The sequence below is a fragment of the Populus euphratica genome, unplaced genomic scaffold, assembly GCF_000495115.2.
Source record: "Populus euphratica unplaced genomic scaffold, PopEup_1.0 scaffold29.1, whole genome shotgun sequence".
Lineage (NCBI taxonomy): Eukaryota > Viridiplantae > Streptophyta > Magnoliopsida > Malpighiales > Salicaceae > Populus > Populus euphratica.
In genome coordinates this window covers 886,418-904,131 of record NW_011499888.1, presented here as the reverse complement: position 1 = coordinate 904,131, position 17,714 = coordinate 886,418, and the positions used below count along the sequence as shown (strand labels likewise).

The 17,714-nt window shown below is 32.3% G+C and overlaps 3 protein-coding genes and 1 non-coding gene across 8 annotated transcripts; 1 reads left to right on the top strand and 3 right to left on the bottom strand.

Annotated features, from left to right (window-relative positions):
* Window positions 1-2,105: 2,105 nt before the first annotated feature.
* On the bottom strand, window positions 2,106-5,346 carry LOC105130720 (vacuolar protein sorting-associated protein 24 homolog 1). 2 transcript variants are annotated; one of them, XM_011033361.1, is made up of 6 exons: window positions 4,949-5,346; window positions 4,586-4,662; window positions 3,864-3,966; window positions 3,303-3,424; window positions 2,582-2,776; window positions 2,106-2,501 (listed from the first exon to the last, which is right to left on the bottom strand). In XM_011033361.1, exons 1-6 carry the CDS (start codon window positions 5,058-5,060, stop codon window positions 2,421-2,423), a joined length of 690 nt encoding a protein of 229 aa, XP_011031663.1. In that variant the 5' UTR covers window positions 5,061-5,346; the 3' UTR covers window positions 2,106-2,420. The 2 variants fall into 2 exon arrangements, with proteins under 2 accessions (XP_011031663.1, XP_011031664.1); XM_011033362.1 differs by having other exon boundaries at window positions 4,586-4,654; window positions 4,949-5,032.
* A 781-nt stretch (window positions 5,347-6,127) lies between these two features.
* On the bottom strand, window positions 6,128-9,915 carry LOC105130719 (uncharacterized). 4 transcript variants are annotated; one of them, XM_011033359.1, is made up of 6 exons: window positions 9,769-9,915; window positions 8,780-8,942; window positions 8,291-8,571; window positions 7,643-7,730; window positions 6,712-6,778; window positions 6,128-6,479 (listed from the first exon to the last, which is right to left on the bottom strand). In XM_011033359.1, the coding sequence occupies exons 3-6, from the start codon at window positions 8,412-8,414 to the stop codon at window positions 6,426-6,428; spliced, it is 333 nt and encodes a 110-aa protein (XP_011031661.1). In that variant the 5' UTR covers window positions 8,415-8,571; window positions 8,780-8,942; window positions 9,769-9,915; the 3' UTR covers window positions 6,128-6,425. The 4 variants fall into 4 exon arrangements, with proteins under 4 accessions (XP_011031661.1, XP_011031662.1, XP_011031660.1 ...); XM_011033360.1 differs by having other exon boundaries at window positions 8,780-8,893; XM_011033358.1 differs by lacking the exon at window positions 8,780-8,942.
* A 3,667-nt stretch (window positions 9,916-13,582) lies between these two features.
* On the top strand, window positions 13,583-13,666 carry TRNAY-GUA (transfer RNA tyrosine (anticodon GUA)). Its single transcript is given in 2 exon segments — window positions 13,583-13,619; window positions 13,631-13,666. It is a non-coding gene; the product is annotated as a tRNA-Tyr (tRNA).
* A 360-nt stretch (window positions 13,667-14,026) lies between these two features.
* On the bottom strand, window positions 14,027-17,246 carry LOC105130718 (Exostosin family protein). The gene is made up of 4 exons (XM_011033355.1): window positions 16,545-17,246; window positions 15,505-15,801; window positions 15,320-15,415; window positions 14,027-14,879 (listed from the first exon to the last, which is right to left on the bottom strand). Exons 1-4 carry the CDS (start codon window positions 17,043-17,045, stop codon window positions 14,454-14,456), a joined length of 1,320 nt encoding a protein of 439 aa, XP_011031657.1. The 5' UTR covers window positions 17,046-17,246; the 3' UTR covers window positions 14,027-14,453.
* Window positions 17,247-17,714: the final 468 nt, after the last annotated feature.

The following is a 17,714-nucleotide window of genomic DNA, read 5'->3' as shown; positions in this document are numbered from 1 at the left end:
CACTATTAAATTTACAAGTTTTAGTATTTTAATCTTAATTAATTTAAGATTTTTTAAAAATATTATATTAGTTTTATAATTTAAATCACGAGTATTTTAATAATAAACTTATTTTTTATTAGATTGTTCTTGATTATAAATTTTAAATGTCAATATAATTTTTAATTATTTTTAAAAAAATATTTATATATATATTGAAAGAAAATGGGATGGAATATAGAAGTGGAAGGGCGGTGGTGACAGTTTCAAAGGCAAATAAAAAAAGGAAAAAGCGAGATATTTTGATGGAAAGAACATGAGACCGGTGTGAGTAAAGCTATATTTGGCTAAAACCTTTTGCAAGGTTACGTTCTGAAAAATCTCAACTAAATCTAGAACCATGCTAAAATCATGGAACGGTTCTGCAGGAGTCCAGCTAATATAGCCTTTAGAAACGTGATTGAGATTGTGTTAAAAAATGATTTTTAAAAAAATAAAAGATAATATGTTGATATTAAAAATAAAAAAATTTATATTATTTGAATATATTTCTAAATAAAATATTTTAAAAAATAATTGTTAACACAGTATCAAGCTCCCGTGACAAGTTTTAAAGACAATACTTGACTTATTATTTTTCAACTCAGCTTTGAATGCCTTAAATTTGTGGGACTCAGAAATAAAGAAATTTTTGGATGAATACATTTAAAAAAATAAATAACTCTGGAAAGTATCTTCCGAAATAGATTATTGAAGACAAGAACATAGCCTCCTTCGACAGAAACATGAACAATGGAAAAGCAGATGTATAAAGACATTAATATTTATTTCTTTTTTCAGTTTTCTTTTCGCCAGAAAACATATGTTATACGTGAAAACTGGCAGTGGATCTGGGCAGAAAGTTTTTAAGTGATTGCCGATTCTTGTTCAGAAAGTTTGGATAAATACGTTCTTATTCATAAGTTGAATATTGCTTTTCAAAAAAAAAGGTATATATATGAACTTTTAATGATATATTTCTGTATAAAAAAAATTCAAGAAAAATTCAAAAAATTCTCGCAAACATTTAATTACATAAATTAAGAACTATACATATAATAAAAAAATTATCAAGTCCAATCTTTATTCAACTATTCAACTGAAATAGACCAATCAAACACATCATCTTGATTATAAACTTAATTGAATTTAATAATTTTATTCAATAATTATTTTTTATCTAAAAGAAACAAATTAAGAATCATCAAAATATTAAAGTGATAAAAAAATAAAATAAAATAAATTATATTATTTAATTAATATTTAACCAATATTAAGTAATACAATAATAAAAAAACAATTTTTTTTTTAAACAATTGCAACAATAATTGATAGAAAAAAGCTTAGTCTCTTGTACTACGAAGTCTCATATCTCCTAGACCTCACAAAAGGCTCAAGTACATGGGCTTGGAACACCCACGTATCAAGGTTTTCTTTTTTTAAGGGCAACCACCCTGTAATTATTTGAAAATTAGGATGGTATATTTTAAGTAAAAAAAAACCTGTTTTAAACCATATTTTAACCTTAAAAAATAAAAAAAATACCCCAAACACCTTGGAAAGCATATTTACAATCTCTAACAATAAAAAAATATTTTTAAAATCCACAATCAACCTAAACTTAAATTTTTTGGATTCAGATTTATCGTTTCAGATAAGTTTATGAGGAAAATATTTTATATAAACTTCACTCACAAAAACAAACTTATTGAAGCCAAAATTACTAAGTGATTCTCCTTTTTAATGTTTTTCTCTCTCGTTATAACTTAATCACCATCAAATTTCCTGACCTGCCTTTTTTTCATTTTCTTTTTAATAATTAAATCAGAAACAAAAGAACAGTAAATAAGGATAATGGCCATTGGCCAGGTATTACCCGTCCGATATACGAATGTACGCAGATAGAGGCGATAAAGTCCAGCTATGGTCTTGGGAAATGAGAGCAGCATACTCGAAATTTTTCCACTTAATTGCCGTCACATGGTGACTTGTGAAAGAAGCCATTAGAGGGCAAGTGACTAAACCACAGCCCATAGAGTGATTTTTGGACTCGCCATTTTGTAGGGACTTATACGACGCCGGACTACTAGAAAAATGGGAAAGCGCTGGTTCTCCCTACTATTTTTGGATCATTAGATGATGTTATGCAGTAGCGTGTTCCAGGGTGTGAACTTCAGAAGAAGCATCGATACTTTACACGACACATAAATGGTGTCTGGGGAATACCAGGGGTTTTAGGTAGTGGTAAAATCAAAGTGGTAGTACTGTTATACAAACTGATATGACAAGTGCAGAAATACATTTTCTGCAAAAATTATGGTAACCGGGTCAATGGCCTCTAATCTCATTCATTTTTCTTCAATAAACACCGAGGGAAATGCAGTGAATAAGCATGCATCGAACTAAGATCTGACTTTGGCTAGCCGAGCCCTTAGCTCTTCTAGTTCTTCCTCGTCATCAACACCCTCTGCAATAGCTTCTTCCTGTGAACATTGCAATGACGTTAGGTCTAATCTTTCCTCAAACCAAGTATGCAAAAAACTTAGATCGAAGTTAATCGTACTTCATGGGAGGTGCTTGCTTCTTTGGCAGGTACCCTTACTCGTTCCTTTCTGACAGCTTCAGGAAGCTGAGCAGCTGTCTCACCAGCTATTTCTGTTAGGACCTTATCAACTTCTTCTTCAATTTCCTCTTCGATGTCTTCAGAATCCAGTGCTGAATCAACAGCATCAGTTACCATTTCTTCAATAACCCCAGCCTACAAAGTGCAAACCAAAAGCCAAGGATGTAAAATATAGGTGAAGTAAAACATAAAACGTTGCTCAAAGCCTGAAACATGTCATTGTTAGTGGACATTATGAACCTACTGCATCCAACGCTCTCACTCTAACAAGCATCGAGCCTATTTGATAAGTAGATGAATGGATCCTAAGAAATACATCCTCCATTCCCACATTATAAACTTTGAGCTCAGTTAATTTGCTAGGATTCCCAAACTACATAAATTAACTTGCAATTACCGTTTAAATAAGACAAATAATTGTATTTTTCATAGGAGCAAAGTTTCTTAGTCATAATTTCTGCTGGAGATCACAGGGGATTTTTTTTTACTACAACAATGATGAAAAAAAAATCAGAAAAAAAATTGCAAACATTAATTAGATTCCATCATGGGCTCAGCATGTTAGTAGAATTTTTGATGAGCTGTTAAACAGAAAGTGAAACTAGTTGGTTTTTCATTGAAACAATTCAAGAAATGTGTTCCAAAAAATGATGAAACCAACCTTTGTCATTTCCCTGCTGAATTCTTGCATTGTTGCAGCCATTTCTGGAGCTTTCATAAGGTTATTGACAAGTTTCATGACTTCAGCACTTTTAGATAAATGACCCACAGTACGGGCAATTGCTGAGAATCAAACCCAACATGTGAATCCTCAAGAAATAGTCTCAATGAAACAGAACAATATTAAAGTTTTTTTTTTTTTGACAAATTATTTCAGATAGTTCAAGCCATTAATTTGAAAGTAAAATGCAAGCAACCAAGAATATAGCAGCATGATCACAGAAGTAGTGTGACAAAAACTGACCAATATGGACATATGACTAAAGACTCTCTTGCCACATCACATCTGCAATACAAGATAAGCTTCCAAGGAAATTTGGCAAAAGTCCAACAATAAAACAAGGGTTTGCCTATTTTTCCTTCCCATAAAAATGTTGAAGTTTGAAACTTATTTCATACCTTTTCCCATATCTTTGGAAAGAGAATTCTCATAAAAGGACTTTCAGGTGAAAAAATTCTTAAAACTAAGTAATTTAAATGCATGCCAAGTAAAAAATCCTACCAACACTTTCTCCAAGGTGCATTGATATTGAATTCAGTTGGGCCTTATTTTCATAAAGACGGTTCACGGCTTTTCTCGACATCACAATCTCCTTTGCAAGTGCCTGAAACATAATAGATGGAAAGGGAGACTCACGAGCATGTAAAATATGATACAGCAAGCCATACAAAAGACATGAAATTGGCATCTTTCATGGCTCAACCAGGATTCAACCAATGGCAGGCACATAAGCTACTACCAAGGTTTATTTTTGTTCAGCTCAACATACTTGCAGGATAAGTCTGAGTACATCACTAGTTTCAACTTTCAACCTAAACTTGATTTGATTTCAACATTATCCACATGGCTTTCTAGCTCTAAGCTCCACTTCAAAGTTAAAAAAGTTTTGCCAGTTCAGTTATTATGATACATGGAAGAGTTTGAAGCATAACTACCAAAAGAGACATCTAAAATCCCCTAGAGCAGGATCATTAATCCATGCACATGATCAAGCACATAAAGCAACTAGCAGTTTTAGTTTCGGTAGCTCACAGAGAAGCTGGGATTCTAGAACAGATGCTACAAAATCAAGCTATCTAAGTCCATCATGCATGAATGTTCTAAAAATCCTCAATGATTTTCCAAGTTCACCATCACGAGATTACAGATCTTTCATTTTATCTTATTCAGCACCAATTTCATCAAAAATTGAGTAAAATCAACTCTGAAGTTTGATAATTTACCTTAGCTGAGCCCATGTCATTTCTCTTGGCAGCCTCCTTAATAGCCTTATGTACACTTTTCTCCTCTCTCTGCACATCTAAAACCATAACAAAACCCCAAGTTTTTTAGCCCAAAGTCGCCATCACCATACAAAATGCAACAAACCCAGCAATCCAAGCTTCAGGATTCAGAAAACCCAAAAGCCACAATTCCCATCAACCAAGATGGAATCTTTCTGCTTTAAAATCTAAAAACACAATAAACCCACCATTTTTTTCAGCCCAGATTCACTACAAACACACTAAACAAACCAAACCATCAATCCAAACTCAGAATTTTAAAAAACCCATAATAGATAAAAAAGTGAGAAGTTGGAAACTTGCCTCTGATTTGCCGCTCAATGTTACGGCACTCTTGACGTAGCTTTCTCTGCCAATCCCTCAATTGCTGTTGTGGGTTTGGTTTCGGTTTTAACATGCTCTTGAATTTATCCATCCCTCTCTCTCAAGCTCTCAACTTTAACAGGAGAACAATCAGTCTCCGTCTATGAATAATAGCTTACGATCGAAGCTGGATTTTCTTTTTGGTGTTTGTTTCCCGGGAATGTTTTTCTTTTCTGTTTCCTTTTGTTTCCGGTTCAGTCAGCGTGTAAGGTGTTTTTAACATTAATCGTGGACATTAAGAGAGCTGGAAAACGACACGTCGTACCATAAACCGCGTTGCCTTTTTCGGAAGAGAGCTTCCCTCTCTTTCTTCTGAAAGATAGATTTTCTTCCTTTTCTTAAACAAGGAAGTGAATGGGCAAAATTCTTTTCTATATATTTTTATTTTTATTTTTCAGAGCCTTCAATAAATAAAAATTAAATATTTTATTAATTCAGTTTAGACAAATCATTTTCTTTATAAATTAGTTTATTCACAAAGATTTCTTTCTTCGAACTTTATCATTGTCTGGATTCAAACATGAGGTAAATAATAGAATAGGTTAATGAATTAAAAATCCAGCAAAATTTGAAATATTTTTAAAATCAATTGATAATATTAAATACTTTTGTCAATTACTTTTATAGATATCATTAGTTATTATTTTGAAATAATAAAAATAAAAATAATAGAAAAGGAAACTTATTTAGTTAAAAAGATAAAAATACAAAACAAAACAAAACTTACTTGGTTACTGTCTCTTTTTTTTTTTATCTCGATCAGTAAGGGAATAAACAATTTACATTATATTAAATATAACAAACAAAACTACAGCTATTATATTAAAACCCTATTTTTTTTATATTTTATATTATTTTTTAAAAATTTATATCATTTTAATTTTTTTTACTTTAAATTAATTTTTTTAAATTTTTTTTTTGATATTTTAATATATTGATATTAAAAATTTTTTTTGATATTTTAATGTATTGATATTAAAAATAATTTTTTTAAAATAAATAAATATTATTTTCATATATTTCTAATAAAAAACAACAAGAAGCATACTTTTAAGCAACAATACTATAAAACACGCCGGAGGCAATTTTACATGGCATCACAAGAAAATTGGATAGAAATGCCAGACTTCCAAAGATGCGCACCATTCTGTATCTGATGCTAATGCTACCAAGAAGAATAGTTTTCATAGTGAATAAATACACAAGTTGTTTGTTACAGATTAAAGTAAAATTACATCTGGGATCTGTAATCTCCGTGAGGATAAGCTGGAAAAAAAAAAACCCTAACTAGTCCATTATCATATTCTACATGGAAGAATCAATTACAAGAAATCAGGCTGCACATTCAGAAATTCCTGTATGCTTTACCTTCTATTAGTCTCCATTGCCCTAGAATTAAAACATTGTCATTGATTATTTAATCAAATAGGCCTTCATCATGCCAAATATCAACTAAAAAATCTACCATCTCCTGCAAAATTCAACAATCAGTTGAACCGAGATCAACAACTGCACAGGAAATTAAGAAGAAAACTAGAAGTGGAACATTCTGAAAGATCAGAAAGAATCACCAGTCCAAAATCTTTAACCCTGACCTTTCATGCGCATGCTCATGCTCATGCACACTACCACTAAAGAAGATTCAAAACCAATAAACCATAAAATTTACTTAATGTGAGAATGGTTGTCAGAAAAGAGCTTACAGATAAAGGAATTGGCTCAGAGAAGGGCTCGTGAGTAGAAAGCAAATCTTCATAGGTTGTTGACCAGCTGCAAAGAAAAGTTCTCGCGTTATGTTTCATCTATCAACAGGATCGGCTCCAAGGATGCCTGCTTGAATCTTAAAAGCACCATGTCATGCAAAAATGCTCAAAATGTATTTTCTTAAACTCTCGTCTTGGCTCCCTCTTAGATGGGACCATAACAAGGTCAAGATTCAAGACCACTAATACGAGTAATTACAAATGAAGATCAATAACCAATCTAATCATGTCAATTGTCATGAACCATCATAATACATGAACAAACTAGGCAGAGGTTACCACAGTACGGATGGGCAAAAATAATGACAGAAACAATGATATGATATCATGAACCACGTAATACACAAACTAAATAGGAAGCACGAACATTCTCTTGGAGGTGTCAGTGGTGTTTTTCTGTCGGTCCTACTTATGAAGCCACTTAAAAAAAAAAATTCTGCCAGTCCTAAATTTCTGTCAATGGTGTATTTCTGTCAGTCCTACTTAGGAAGCACAAATATTCTCTTGGAAGTGTCGATGGTGTCTTTCTGATTTCTTTACGCATAGGTTTTGGAAGGACAAGAATAGCCCCTGGTCCCTACATGATTACATGATGACACATGCATTTATTCTTGGCTGAATGCAGCAGGCAGTGAAATGCAGTTCAACAATTCATTTCACTGTCCAAAACTTTCAGTGTCTGCCATCAGGAAGTGCAATAACGTTCTTATTTTTTCCTCATTAATTGCTGAGGCAAGATTTAATATATGCACCCTGAAAACACGAAATACAAATTATTCAGAGTAGGGAGCTTCCAGGCTTATAGATGGTACAAATCGTTGACCACTGAAATAGAGCTCATAGCACTCAAGAAGCTTTACAGACAAATTACCTTATAATTGGGTCCTTGGTCGTTCTTTGTGGCTGACGAGATTGATTTCCTGTCCATTTTCTTCTGTTCTCGTGCCATGCAATTGAAGCTAAACAGTGCATTTGGACACATTATACTCATGGAAAAGAAAATTACACATTGAAAGAAACAGAAAATAATGAATATGAATAGACAAAGGCTCGCTACTGAGATTTGCAAAAGGAAAGAAAGATGCATAACAATCACAAAAGCAAAACCAAAGAAGTATTTACTATTTGAAACTCGACTTCAATGGATGACTTAGAAACCCATGTGAAGCAACACTTGAAAAAAGTCAAAAGTTTCCAGTCATTATTTTGTACAGAAAATTATCAGTGACGTTTATTCAGATTATTCCTGTGATGTCAATGGTAGAATAATAAACTTCTTTTGTCATCTTCTCCTTATAAAGCATGAAATTTCAATTGGCATTAGGTGTATCTTTAACATAGAAAAAGAAATCTCTAAGAACACGTCTAATTAAAAAATTAAGACCCTGAAAACCAGCAGATGTAAGACTAGAAAAATTGCTGTAATTCACAATCACCGAGTGAGTTGCTTTAAAGAAATCCCAAAAGAATATAGATTTAGAGAAATTGTTGGCATTCATGACCAAGGCAAGAGACTCACCATGATTAACAAATACAGATGTACTCTTCTCTTTTTCTGTGTTCATATGTTCTCCATTGGTGGATGTGGAATGCTCTGATGATTGCTTCTCATTGGAGTGGGAGCTTACAGAATTTACCTCCATTTGCTCTAAACTGAATACTTATTCCCTTTGGAAGTAACACATTAACTGCCGACTACCAGTCCTTTTTAACAAGTTCCTTCGGGGATTTATCAAAAGATATAGCTATTTGGAATGATGCAAGGCTTCTACAACAACTTCTTGGCATAAAATAGTTCTTCTCTGTGATTGGCAAATCAAAAGGAAAGGTAAGAATAAGGACATACGAGTCAGAATGTCACTTTTTTTTTTTTTAGATTAACATACAATAGTGACACACTTTGAAAAAAAGTGAATACAATAGTGACACACTTTGAAAAAAAGAACCACATTCTTCTCGTTGGACCAAATATAAAACCATAGCCAACTTCAACATTAATCATATTTACCTTGCTTCTGAAAATCTATGTAAAATCTTCGGTAAATTAATCACCAAAACTTTCAGAGTCCATTTATGTTAATGACAACAGAAGTTCCACACTAGAAAAGCAGATGACTTGGTCCTATCAGTTTTAATGTCCGTCCTTAATCTTTCTTTCTAGCACGAGCTTCCTTTCAGACACATAACATGTAAAGTAATAAATAAACCAAAAGGCATGTGAGCTATAAAACAAGAAAAATAAAAGTCTCCCAGCAATCATTTTTTTGTCAGACATCATTAGAGCACTAGTGCCGTGATCAACAAAAAAAATGTTCTTTTAATCTAAATTTATGACAAAATTTTATTCTCTACAGTCAACAAAGTCAACACAAACTCAGATCTGTTGCAAAGTATGAACTTTTCCAAAAACAAACCCACAGAACAGAACCATCAAAGACATGCATTTACTTCTTCACATCCCCACCAAATCACCAAGAAATCCAAAAAAAGACCACACTTCCTCTTGCACAATTCACCAGGTTGTGATCCAAATTCTCTGAAAAAAAGAAAAATCCCACCATGCTACTATGCAACTCCTCATTCTACAAGTCCAATAATTTTTTTTTTTCACATAAGAACAGATTTCAAGAACTGGGTCGTTAAATCAACTAAATTTCACATTCTTGAGCCGACCTTCTTTTACTCATCTTATCAGCTACAGTTTATCTACTTTTACACTGCTCTTCCTGTTTTCTTGTTGGTATATGCATAACAAAACATGCTCAAAATGTGAAGCGAACCAAACAGATTATAAAAACACAGACACAGAAGTTGCAAAAGCAAATCCCACGAGCTCAAAATCATTTTCAGAACTCGGAAACATTTTCTAAATTTAAGAAAGCATGCATTTAGCCAGTTTTTTTTTTAAATATAGTATAAAAGGTAATCTTAAGCAGGAATAAATCAAAATCCCTAAAAAGAATTACATCGAGAAAGAGAGAAAAGGCTGGGCAATACCTTGTTCCAGATTTTTTATCAACGCATTGGGTATTTTAAAGCTGAATCTAAAGTGTTTCTTTCAGAGGGAGGGGGGTGTGTGGTTGGGGGGGGGGGGGAGAAGGAAATTAGGAGAACGTCGGTTTTGATAATTATTGACTTTTGGTATGGTAATGATAATATAATAATCTTTGTATTAAAGGAGAAAATCCATTTTCCTAACAGATGATTAATCTGGATCAACTTTGACTAAATCCATCTCTTAAATCTAATAAAGCAAATTATCTATAATATATATATATACACATATGCTTGCTTTTCTCATCCCTGGCAGGCCCTTCTATTCTTTTCTTGCTTCGTGAGCTTCCTCCTCTGGGTTTTTATTAAACCTATGAGTCAGCGATTCGCTACGATTAAATATTTTTTTTTCTATAAATAAATATATATATATAGTTTTTTTAATAAATTTATGTAATTTAAAATTTTTTAGTTTAAATTAAAACATTTATGTATCTATATAATTAAATGAAAAAAAAAATTATATATGAGAATAAATAAATAAAAAATTATTGAGAATAATTAAAAATAAAACTTGAAAAATCAAGAAACAATTATAAATTAAGATATTTAATATTAAAAATAAAATATTTATCCTGTTATATTTACTAAATTTTTCATTAAAATAATTTTTTATTTTAGCAAATGATAATAAAAATAAAAATAAAAATTATATAGATCAAATAAAATAAAATGAGAAAGTAACATCATCCAAAACTATGCATGTTACTTGTTAGAAATGTTATCTAAAAATAAAATTTTATTATTTAAAAAAATAAAACTCATCTGTACAAAAAATAAAAAAATATATAGATAAATCAACTTTAAATTTAAATCCATAACTAAAAAATAATAATCATTATTTATAAGTGGCTCTCGATTCAAAATGAAAAAAAATATATTAATTTAAATATAAATTAAAATAAACTAAAGAGAAAAACCATAAAAATTATTAATTTAAAAAATTAAAAAAAAAGGGCAAATGTTACGGCCCTTGTTTTTTTGTTTGCAATTGAGGCAGACAACCCGCCTAAAGTTTAAGTTTTTTAAACTTGAAAGCTTGTTTTTCATTCTATATTTGACCAAGAACACTATAAGAATTATGATAAATTTATTTATGGTATTGAAAAAACTAAAAAGATTATCTAGAAAAGCAAAATCAAACCAAAATAAAAATTCAACCCAGGCTCAAATTTTTTTTTCATAAACTTTAGAGGTAAAAAAAAAACCTAATATAAATGATTGTCATTAAATGAAGTTATTTAACACAGATATAATTTATTTTAATTGTTTAAATCAATGTTAATAAGACTTTTCTCTTTTTATCACTAGAATCGGGTAATCTCTCTTTTTTCTTGATCAGGAATTAAGAGATAATAAAAAAATTTTATACTGGAACTAAATTAAAAAAAATATTGAGATACTAAAATTATATAATTTATATAATTTTAAAAAATTAAGAACTAGAATGTATCATTTGCCAAAATTCATGTAACACTACTCATGTTTATTGTTTTTTTTTTATCATTTTTTTATAACTTTATAGGAGATCAAAAGTAACTTATCTTCCATTCAATTTATTTTTTAAGTTTGAGTATTAAATTAAAAAAATTACATAATCTATTTACAGTAATAATATATAAAAGGACAGAAAACATATTCATACACAACGAAAAACTCACTCTTTTAAAAAATATACTTTATTTTTATTTTTATTTTCTGATTTACTTGTCCTGACGTGGATTTGATTTGGAAAAATAACATTATTTAAAAATAAAAAAATAACACCACACAAAACTACACATATTAAAAATAATATTTCATTGTTTGAAAAAACAAAATTCATCAATATAGAAAGATAAAAAAATATAGATAAATCAACTTTAAATTTAAATGCACAATTAAATCATAATAATTGTCATTTACAAGTGGCTCTCAAATAAAAATGGAAGAGAGAATAGATATTAATTTAAATATAAATTAAAAAATTAGAGAGAAAAACCATTAAAACCATTAATGTTAAATAATAGAAAAAAAAAAACAAACGTTACTTGTTAGGCCCTTGTTTATTTTTTTGTGACCAGAGAGAACAACTGCCCCAAAATTTTTTGAAAAAAATTAGACCACACCTCATTTGTTCTGTCAAGATTTGAGTTTTTTTAATTTGAAAACCTGTTTTTCATTCCATATTTAACCTAAAACACTATAAAAATTATGATAAATTTATTTATGATCTTAAAAAACTGAAAAACCTTCTTAAAAAGAAAAATCAAACCGAAACAAATAATTAACTCGAATTCAAATTTATTTTTTCACAAATTTTAAAGGTAAAAAAAACTTGATATAAATGATTATTATCAAATAAAACTATTTGATATAAATATAGTTTATCTGAATTGTTTAAATTAGTGTCAATGATATTTTTTTTTTAACATCAGAATTTGACAACCTCTTTTTTCTCTCAACTAGAAATTGAAAAATAATTTTTTTTATATTAAATTGAATTAAAAAATATTAAAATACTGAAATTATATAAATTACATTATTTTAAAAATTTAAGACACGTGCATCATTTGAGAACTCACGCAACACCATTTTTTTTAAAAATTTTTTATAACTTTATAAGAAATCAAAAGTAATTTATCTTTAATTATAATATATTTTTTTAAGTTAGAGTATTAAATTTAAAAAATTGCATTATCCATTTACAATATATATATATAAATAATATATAAAAGGATAAACAACAGATTCCTGCGCACCGAAAAACTCGTGCTTTTAAGAGATATACTTAATTTTTATTTTCATTTTCTGATTTCTCTTTCCAGCTGACGTGGGTTTGATCTGGGGAAATTTGGAGTGGATAAGCTGTCTTTATACCATGATGACTGATATACCCTTCACCTACTGGTACATCTCATGGTAGGTAGACAATCTACGGGTGTCTTTGTCATTTCAAAGCAGCAACAACCCAAAACAAATATCTACGTACCACACTTTTTTTTTTCCTCAACTGCACTCTGGTCACAAATTTGTCGTCTAGATTTAGGACAACGAGGTTTGAACTTAAAACCTGTTTTTATGGTGGAGGGTAATGGCTACTATTTGACTATGCCCTGGCCATTTCAGCAATAACTTCATTGCACGAGAAATTAGATCTCAAAACGTGGTGCTATGTTGGGTCTACACGCGAAAGATTAAAGTATATCTATCCTTTTGACATCCGTCCTTTCTTTTCGATTGTAGACTACCCATGTAATTTATTAGTATCTTAAACGACATGCAAGCCCGTGAAGTTTATTTATTTCATGTCATCTCGTCTAATTGGATTCCTTAGACGAGAAGTTATCTTGATTTCCCTTTTGCTCCTCCAAGCTATCACCCTTTGAGTAATATTTATGCAGCGGCAGGTTACATCTCATAGTTACTAAAGGTTTATCTGATGATTAATTTTAGAATCTTAAAAGATTAATAGAAATATACACCCGAATATCTATATATATATATATATATAAATTCGTGTAGTGCCTCCAAGTGATGCCCCATAGTTAATAGTCTGGTCGATTCCTTAATGCTCCACGTTCATGCATCATCCACCAAAAGTAAAAACTCCTCCAAAGCAAAATACACCATCCATAAAAGAGTACCCAATCAAATTCCCTTGAGTCGTATGGAAATAAAAGCAGCAACTATGACTAGCATATATGCAGCAAATGACGGATAAACGAAGCACTAGAATAGATATATATAAATATATATTATGTGGAAAGTCTACAAACCGACCTTAGCTCAGTTGGCAGAGCGGAGGACTGTAGTTGTAGCTGTAATCCTTAGGTCGCTGGTTCGAATCCGGCAGGTCGGATATTTCTTTTGCTTTCCTTTCCTCTTCTTTTTACTTAGAAAATTCCTTACAGTAAGTATATAAGACAAAAAAGAAAAAATTACGTAGATTGAATTATAGGCAGGACCACACCTTGATCTCCAAATTTTTTATGCAACTAAAAACCGCCGCAAGATGAAAAATCAGCCCTTCTACCGTCCCTGTCCTGGGCATTCTAAATATTCCTGTGCCTTCGTCAGAAGCGTGCCTCACATCAAGGATCGGTTGATAAAACGGTTCAAGGTTCCGGTTTAAACCTGGCTACACATGCAAACAAAACGAAGCAACTCTCTCCCCTGACTGCAATAAGACCTCAGGACCCAAAAAAAGGAAAACTGAAAAGAACAAAGAACACCATTTTTTGCCAGATAACTTCTTCAATGGATGGAATGTTTAATCACTTTCCATCAAATAAACTACAAAGATCGAGCGAAACAAATACAACAGCGTGGAATTAGTTCTTTGCTAAATTCTGGACGTCTACATATGAAAGTTATTTCCCAGAACTCACTACTGAGCTGCTGGGAATGAACAAAAGAATATTAGACAGGCAGTGATGCATCACTGCACATCTCATTTTCAAAAGAGAATCTTCTTTGATCTGACGCTGACGAGTAAGTGTGAACATGTAGTAATTTCTGTATAAAGGTAGATGACAGCTGGTGATTGTATCTACCTCAGATTATTCCCTCAATGAGTTATCATTGTGTATAATGTAAAAAAAAAATCATGAATGTACAGTGTCCATTATGAAACCTCCAGAGCAGAATCATCTTCTCCGCTTCCACCAGTCTGGGACTTTCAATCTGTGATTTCTATGGACAGCAAGTTGGGCTCCTGGAAGCTTGTGCTTAACCTGCCTCCATAGCATGTTGACTGCATCTTCCTTCAATGGGGGGTATTGGAATTCAAAGTGATGGGAGATCTTCTTGAGCTGCTTCCACATTTTAATCCACCTGTCCTTTGGAAATTTCCGGAGCTGATTAACCAAGTAATCTGGCTGAATAGCTTCGTTTATAGAGAAGAAAATTGAGAATTGGCTGTAGTCAATTTCATCTTCATAAGGGAGCTCAATTAGATCGCTCACAATAACCGGAACACAGTGGCTAACAATAGCATCAAAAAGCCGGCAAGAGGAAGGAGTGTCTCCTGCAGGATGCAGGCAGAACTTCGATGACCGCATCCCTTGAGTTGACTGATATTCAGGAAAGAAAGGAAAACAGAAGAGACATTAAAATTACGTAATTTTATATGGATAACACATTAATTGACTTAGAGTTATCCTCTTTGGAAAACCTGGCACACTAATGGCATTCTCTCTCTACATGAGATCATAAAGAATGATCTTGCATTTTCAATGCCCAGCATGCATGGGAAGATTCCGTTCATTAAATGGCAGGGAGTATTAAAAATAATAAAACATGGCATGACATTCAATTTAAAGAGTGGATTGCCTTTGATGATAATTAGTTGCAAAAGCACATCATATCGTAATGTCAAATGCACCATATTTTAATGGGATAGGAAAAGGTACTTGTCAGATCCTAATGTTAAGGTCATTTAATAAAAAACTGGAAGAAACTCAGCATGCAATGTCAAAGTCAATTTTGGCAAACCCCATCACTCACTACTCACCGCTTGTATTGCTTCAGCTGTAGGCGAGCTTCGTTCATACCGAACATCATCATAACCAGCCAGTATCTTTTCAAGTTTGGCACGAACTTTTCCTTTCTGCAACACAACAGGTCCATTAAAAATCACCTTGACATCAAACCAGATGTTTTAAATGAGATTGACATCACCAAGAGAAGCACACATACATCTTTCCTGACTGTATTCCCCCTGAAGAAAAGAAGTGTCTTTCGAGACTCAAATGGGTCCAATAGGTCATCATCTTTAAAGGAATCCACAATGTGCACATACGGTGACACAACATCTTTACTTAGAGTTGACAAGGATTTAGGGTAGCGGCCAAAATCTGCAACAATAAGAATGGACGCATTCACCAGTTGTCGGAGAAATCTAAAAGCATTTGGATGTGTCATTGGAATCACATGGTCTCTGCCTCCAGACCTCTGCCAGTACTTCGACTTTTGCAAAAAGTCTATTAAATCAACCTGAAACCAGAAGAATCATACAGTCAACCTTAAGCAACTAGATCTCGAGCAAAAATATATTGGAACTCAGTAAATAGATAGTGATATTGTGTAATGGCAGGATACAACAAGTTATTCTGAAACTGAACTTAACTCCAAAAGATTCTCTACCTCTAGAATCTAGTGTGAATTGACTGGAGAATATCTGATTATCAGTCCAGTACCAGCTTATAAAGATCTACAACTAGTGAGGTGTTCATAACTGCTTCCCTATATCAACATCAGCAAGAAAACTCAATCCCCTAACACAGAAAACTCCTTGATTTAACAGAATTATTCAGCCAATCCCTCCATTTCTATATCACCCTCATTAAACTCCAGTCACTAAAGAAGCTAAAAAATGTCAACACTATTAAAAAAGAAAACCGCAATATTAGTGCATTGAGCTGATTTCATATCCGATCGAAAAAAAAACCGCCTTGGAAAAAAAAACCCCCTCCAATCATGAATCAATATATTACTCTCTACAAATTCTTTTTTCTATGGAATCAAACTTCTAAGCCTATAACCCTTTGTCCTAAAAAGGCTAAAAAACAGAATGCCATAGTTTATTAAGCTAGAAATCTCACCTTTTCAGCCGCAAACAATTCTAAACCCGAAATTTTTTTAAACCCATCAAAATCCAGTCCTTAAGAAAAATCAAAATTCTCCAAATTAAACACAGAAAGCTCAAAACTTGAGCTAAAAAATGAATCCAAAATCACCTGCAATTGCCGATCCTTTTCTGTTTCAGGATCAGTCATGTTACGTCCATGAATATTAAAACTCAACGAACTAAAAAACGGCACAAAATACGCTTCCGCAATCTCAGGATCCAAAACCCTAACAGCCTCCCTCTCCGCTCCCTCTCCACCACTTCCCAGAAGCGAAGCCATTAACCAATACTCCACACTATGTTGCTTCCTCACCCCCGCATTCACCGGCCACCGCGGCAACTCCTCCGCTGTGCTCACCGGCGTGTCATCTCCGCCCCCCTTCTTCCACTGCATCATTCCGATGTTGAATCGACGTGGAAGATCATACATGTACACTCTGAGAGGAAAAGAAGGAGAGGATTGCGTGTGGGTGGGCGTACATGGTAAGTTGTGGGCTCCATCTGGTGATGCAAAAAAGTATGATCTGATATCAACAGTGCCGATGAAGAGGGAGAAAGTGATTAAGAGAAGGATTATGAATGCTAGTGAGACAACTGCTTTTCCATACATTTTGGAAGATTAAGAAAGAAAAAATACTAATTTCTAACAAAGAGAAAGTTCATAGCAGAAGAAGCTGTGTGGATCTGAGTGGAGAGGGAATTGGAATTTATGAGCGGGAGTGTTTGAGAGGAAAAGAGAGGATTTTTGGGATTTTGTCTGGGGATTGGAGAGAGGGAATTTTGATCCGGGAAGAAGGCAATGAATCTGCTTTTAGTATTTTCATACGGTCCCTATAGTTTGTAACTTTGTCATATAAAATCTTTAACTGTACAATTTATCAAATGAGTCCCTATTTGAATAAGAGATCTTCTGTCCGATGCAGGTCGATCGTCCGATGTGATATTCACATGGATGTTTTAGTTTTTCGTTATTTGAGTGAAGCGTAAAATGTTAGTTAAGTAAGTATATTTATTTTTTAATTTTAAATATTAAGATTAGAACAGGGAGAAATCTATAAAATTTTGCTCAATATTGCAACGCTGAGATTTATCTCTATTGATGCTTAAATTGATTAAAATCATTCTACTCACGTCCAAAAAAAAAAAAGTTGAAAAAGGCTCAGAATTCAATTTGATAAAATGTTAAAAAAAATGAAAACGAGTGTAAAAAATAAAAGTACTGAGAATGTTAAGGATACAAGCGACAAAATTTTCATGGGTATGGAGTTTTCTTAATTGT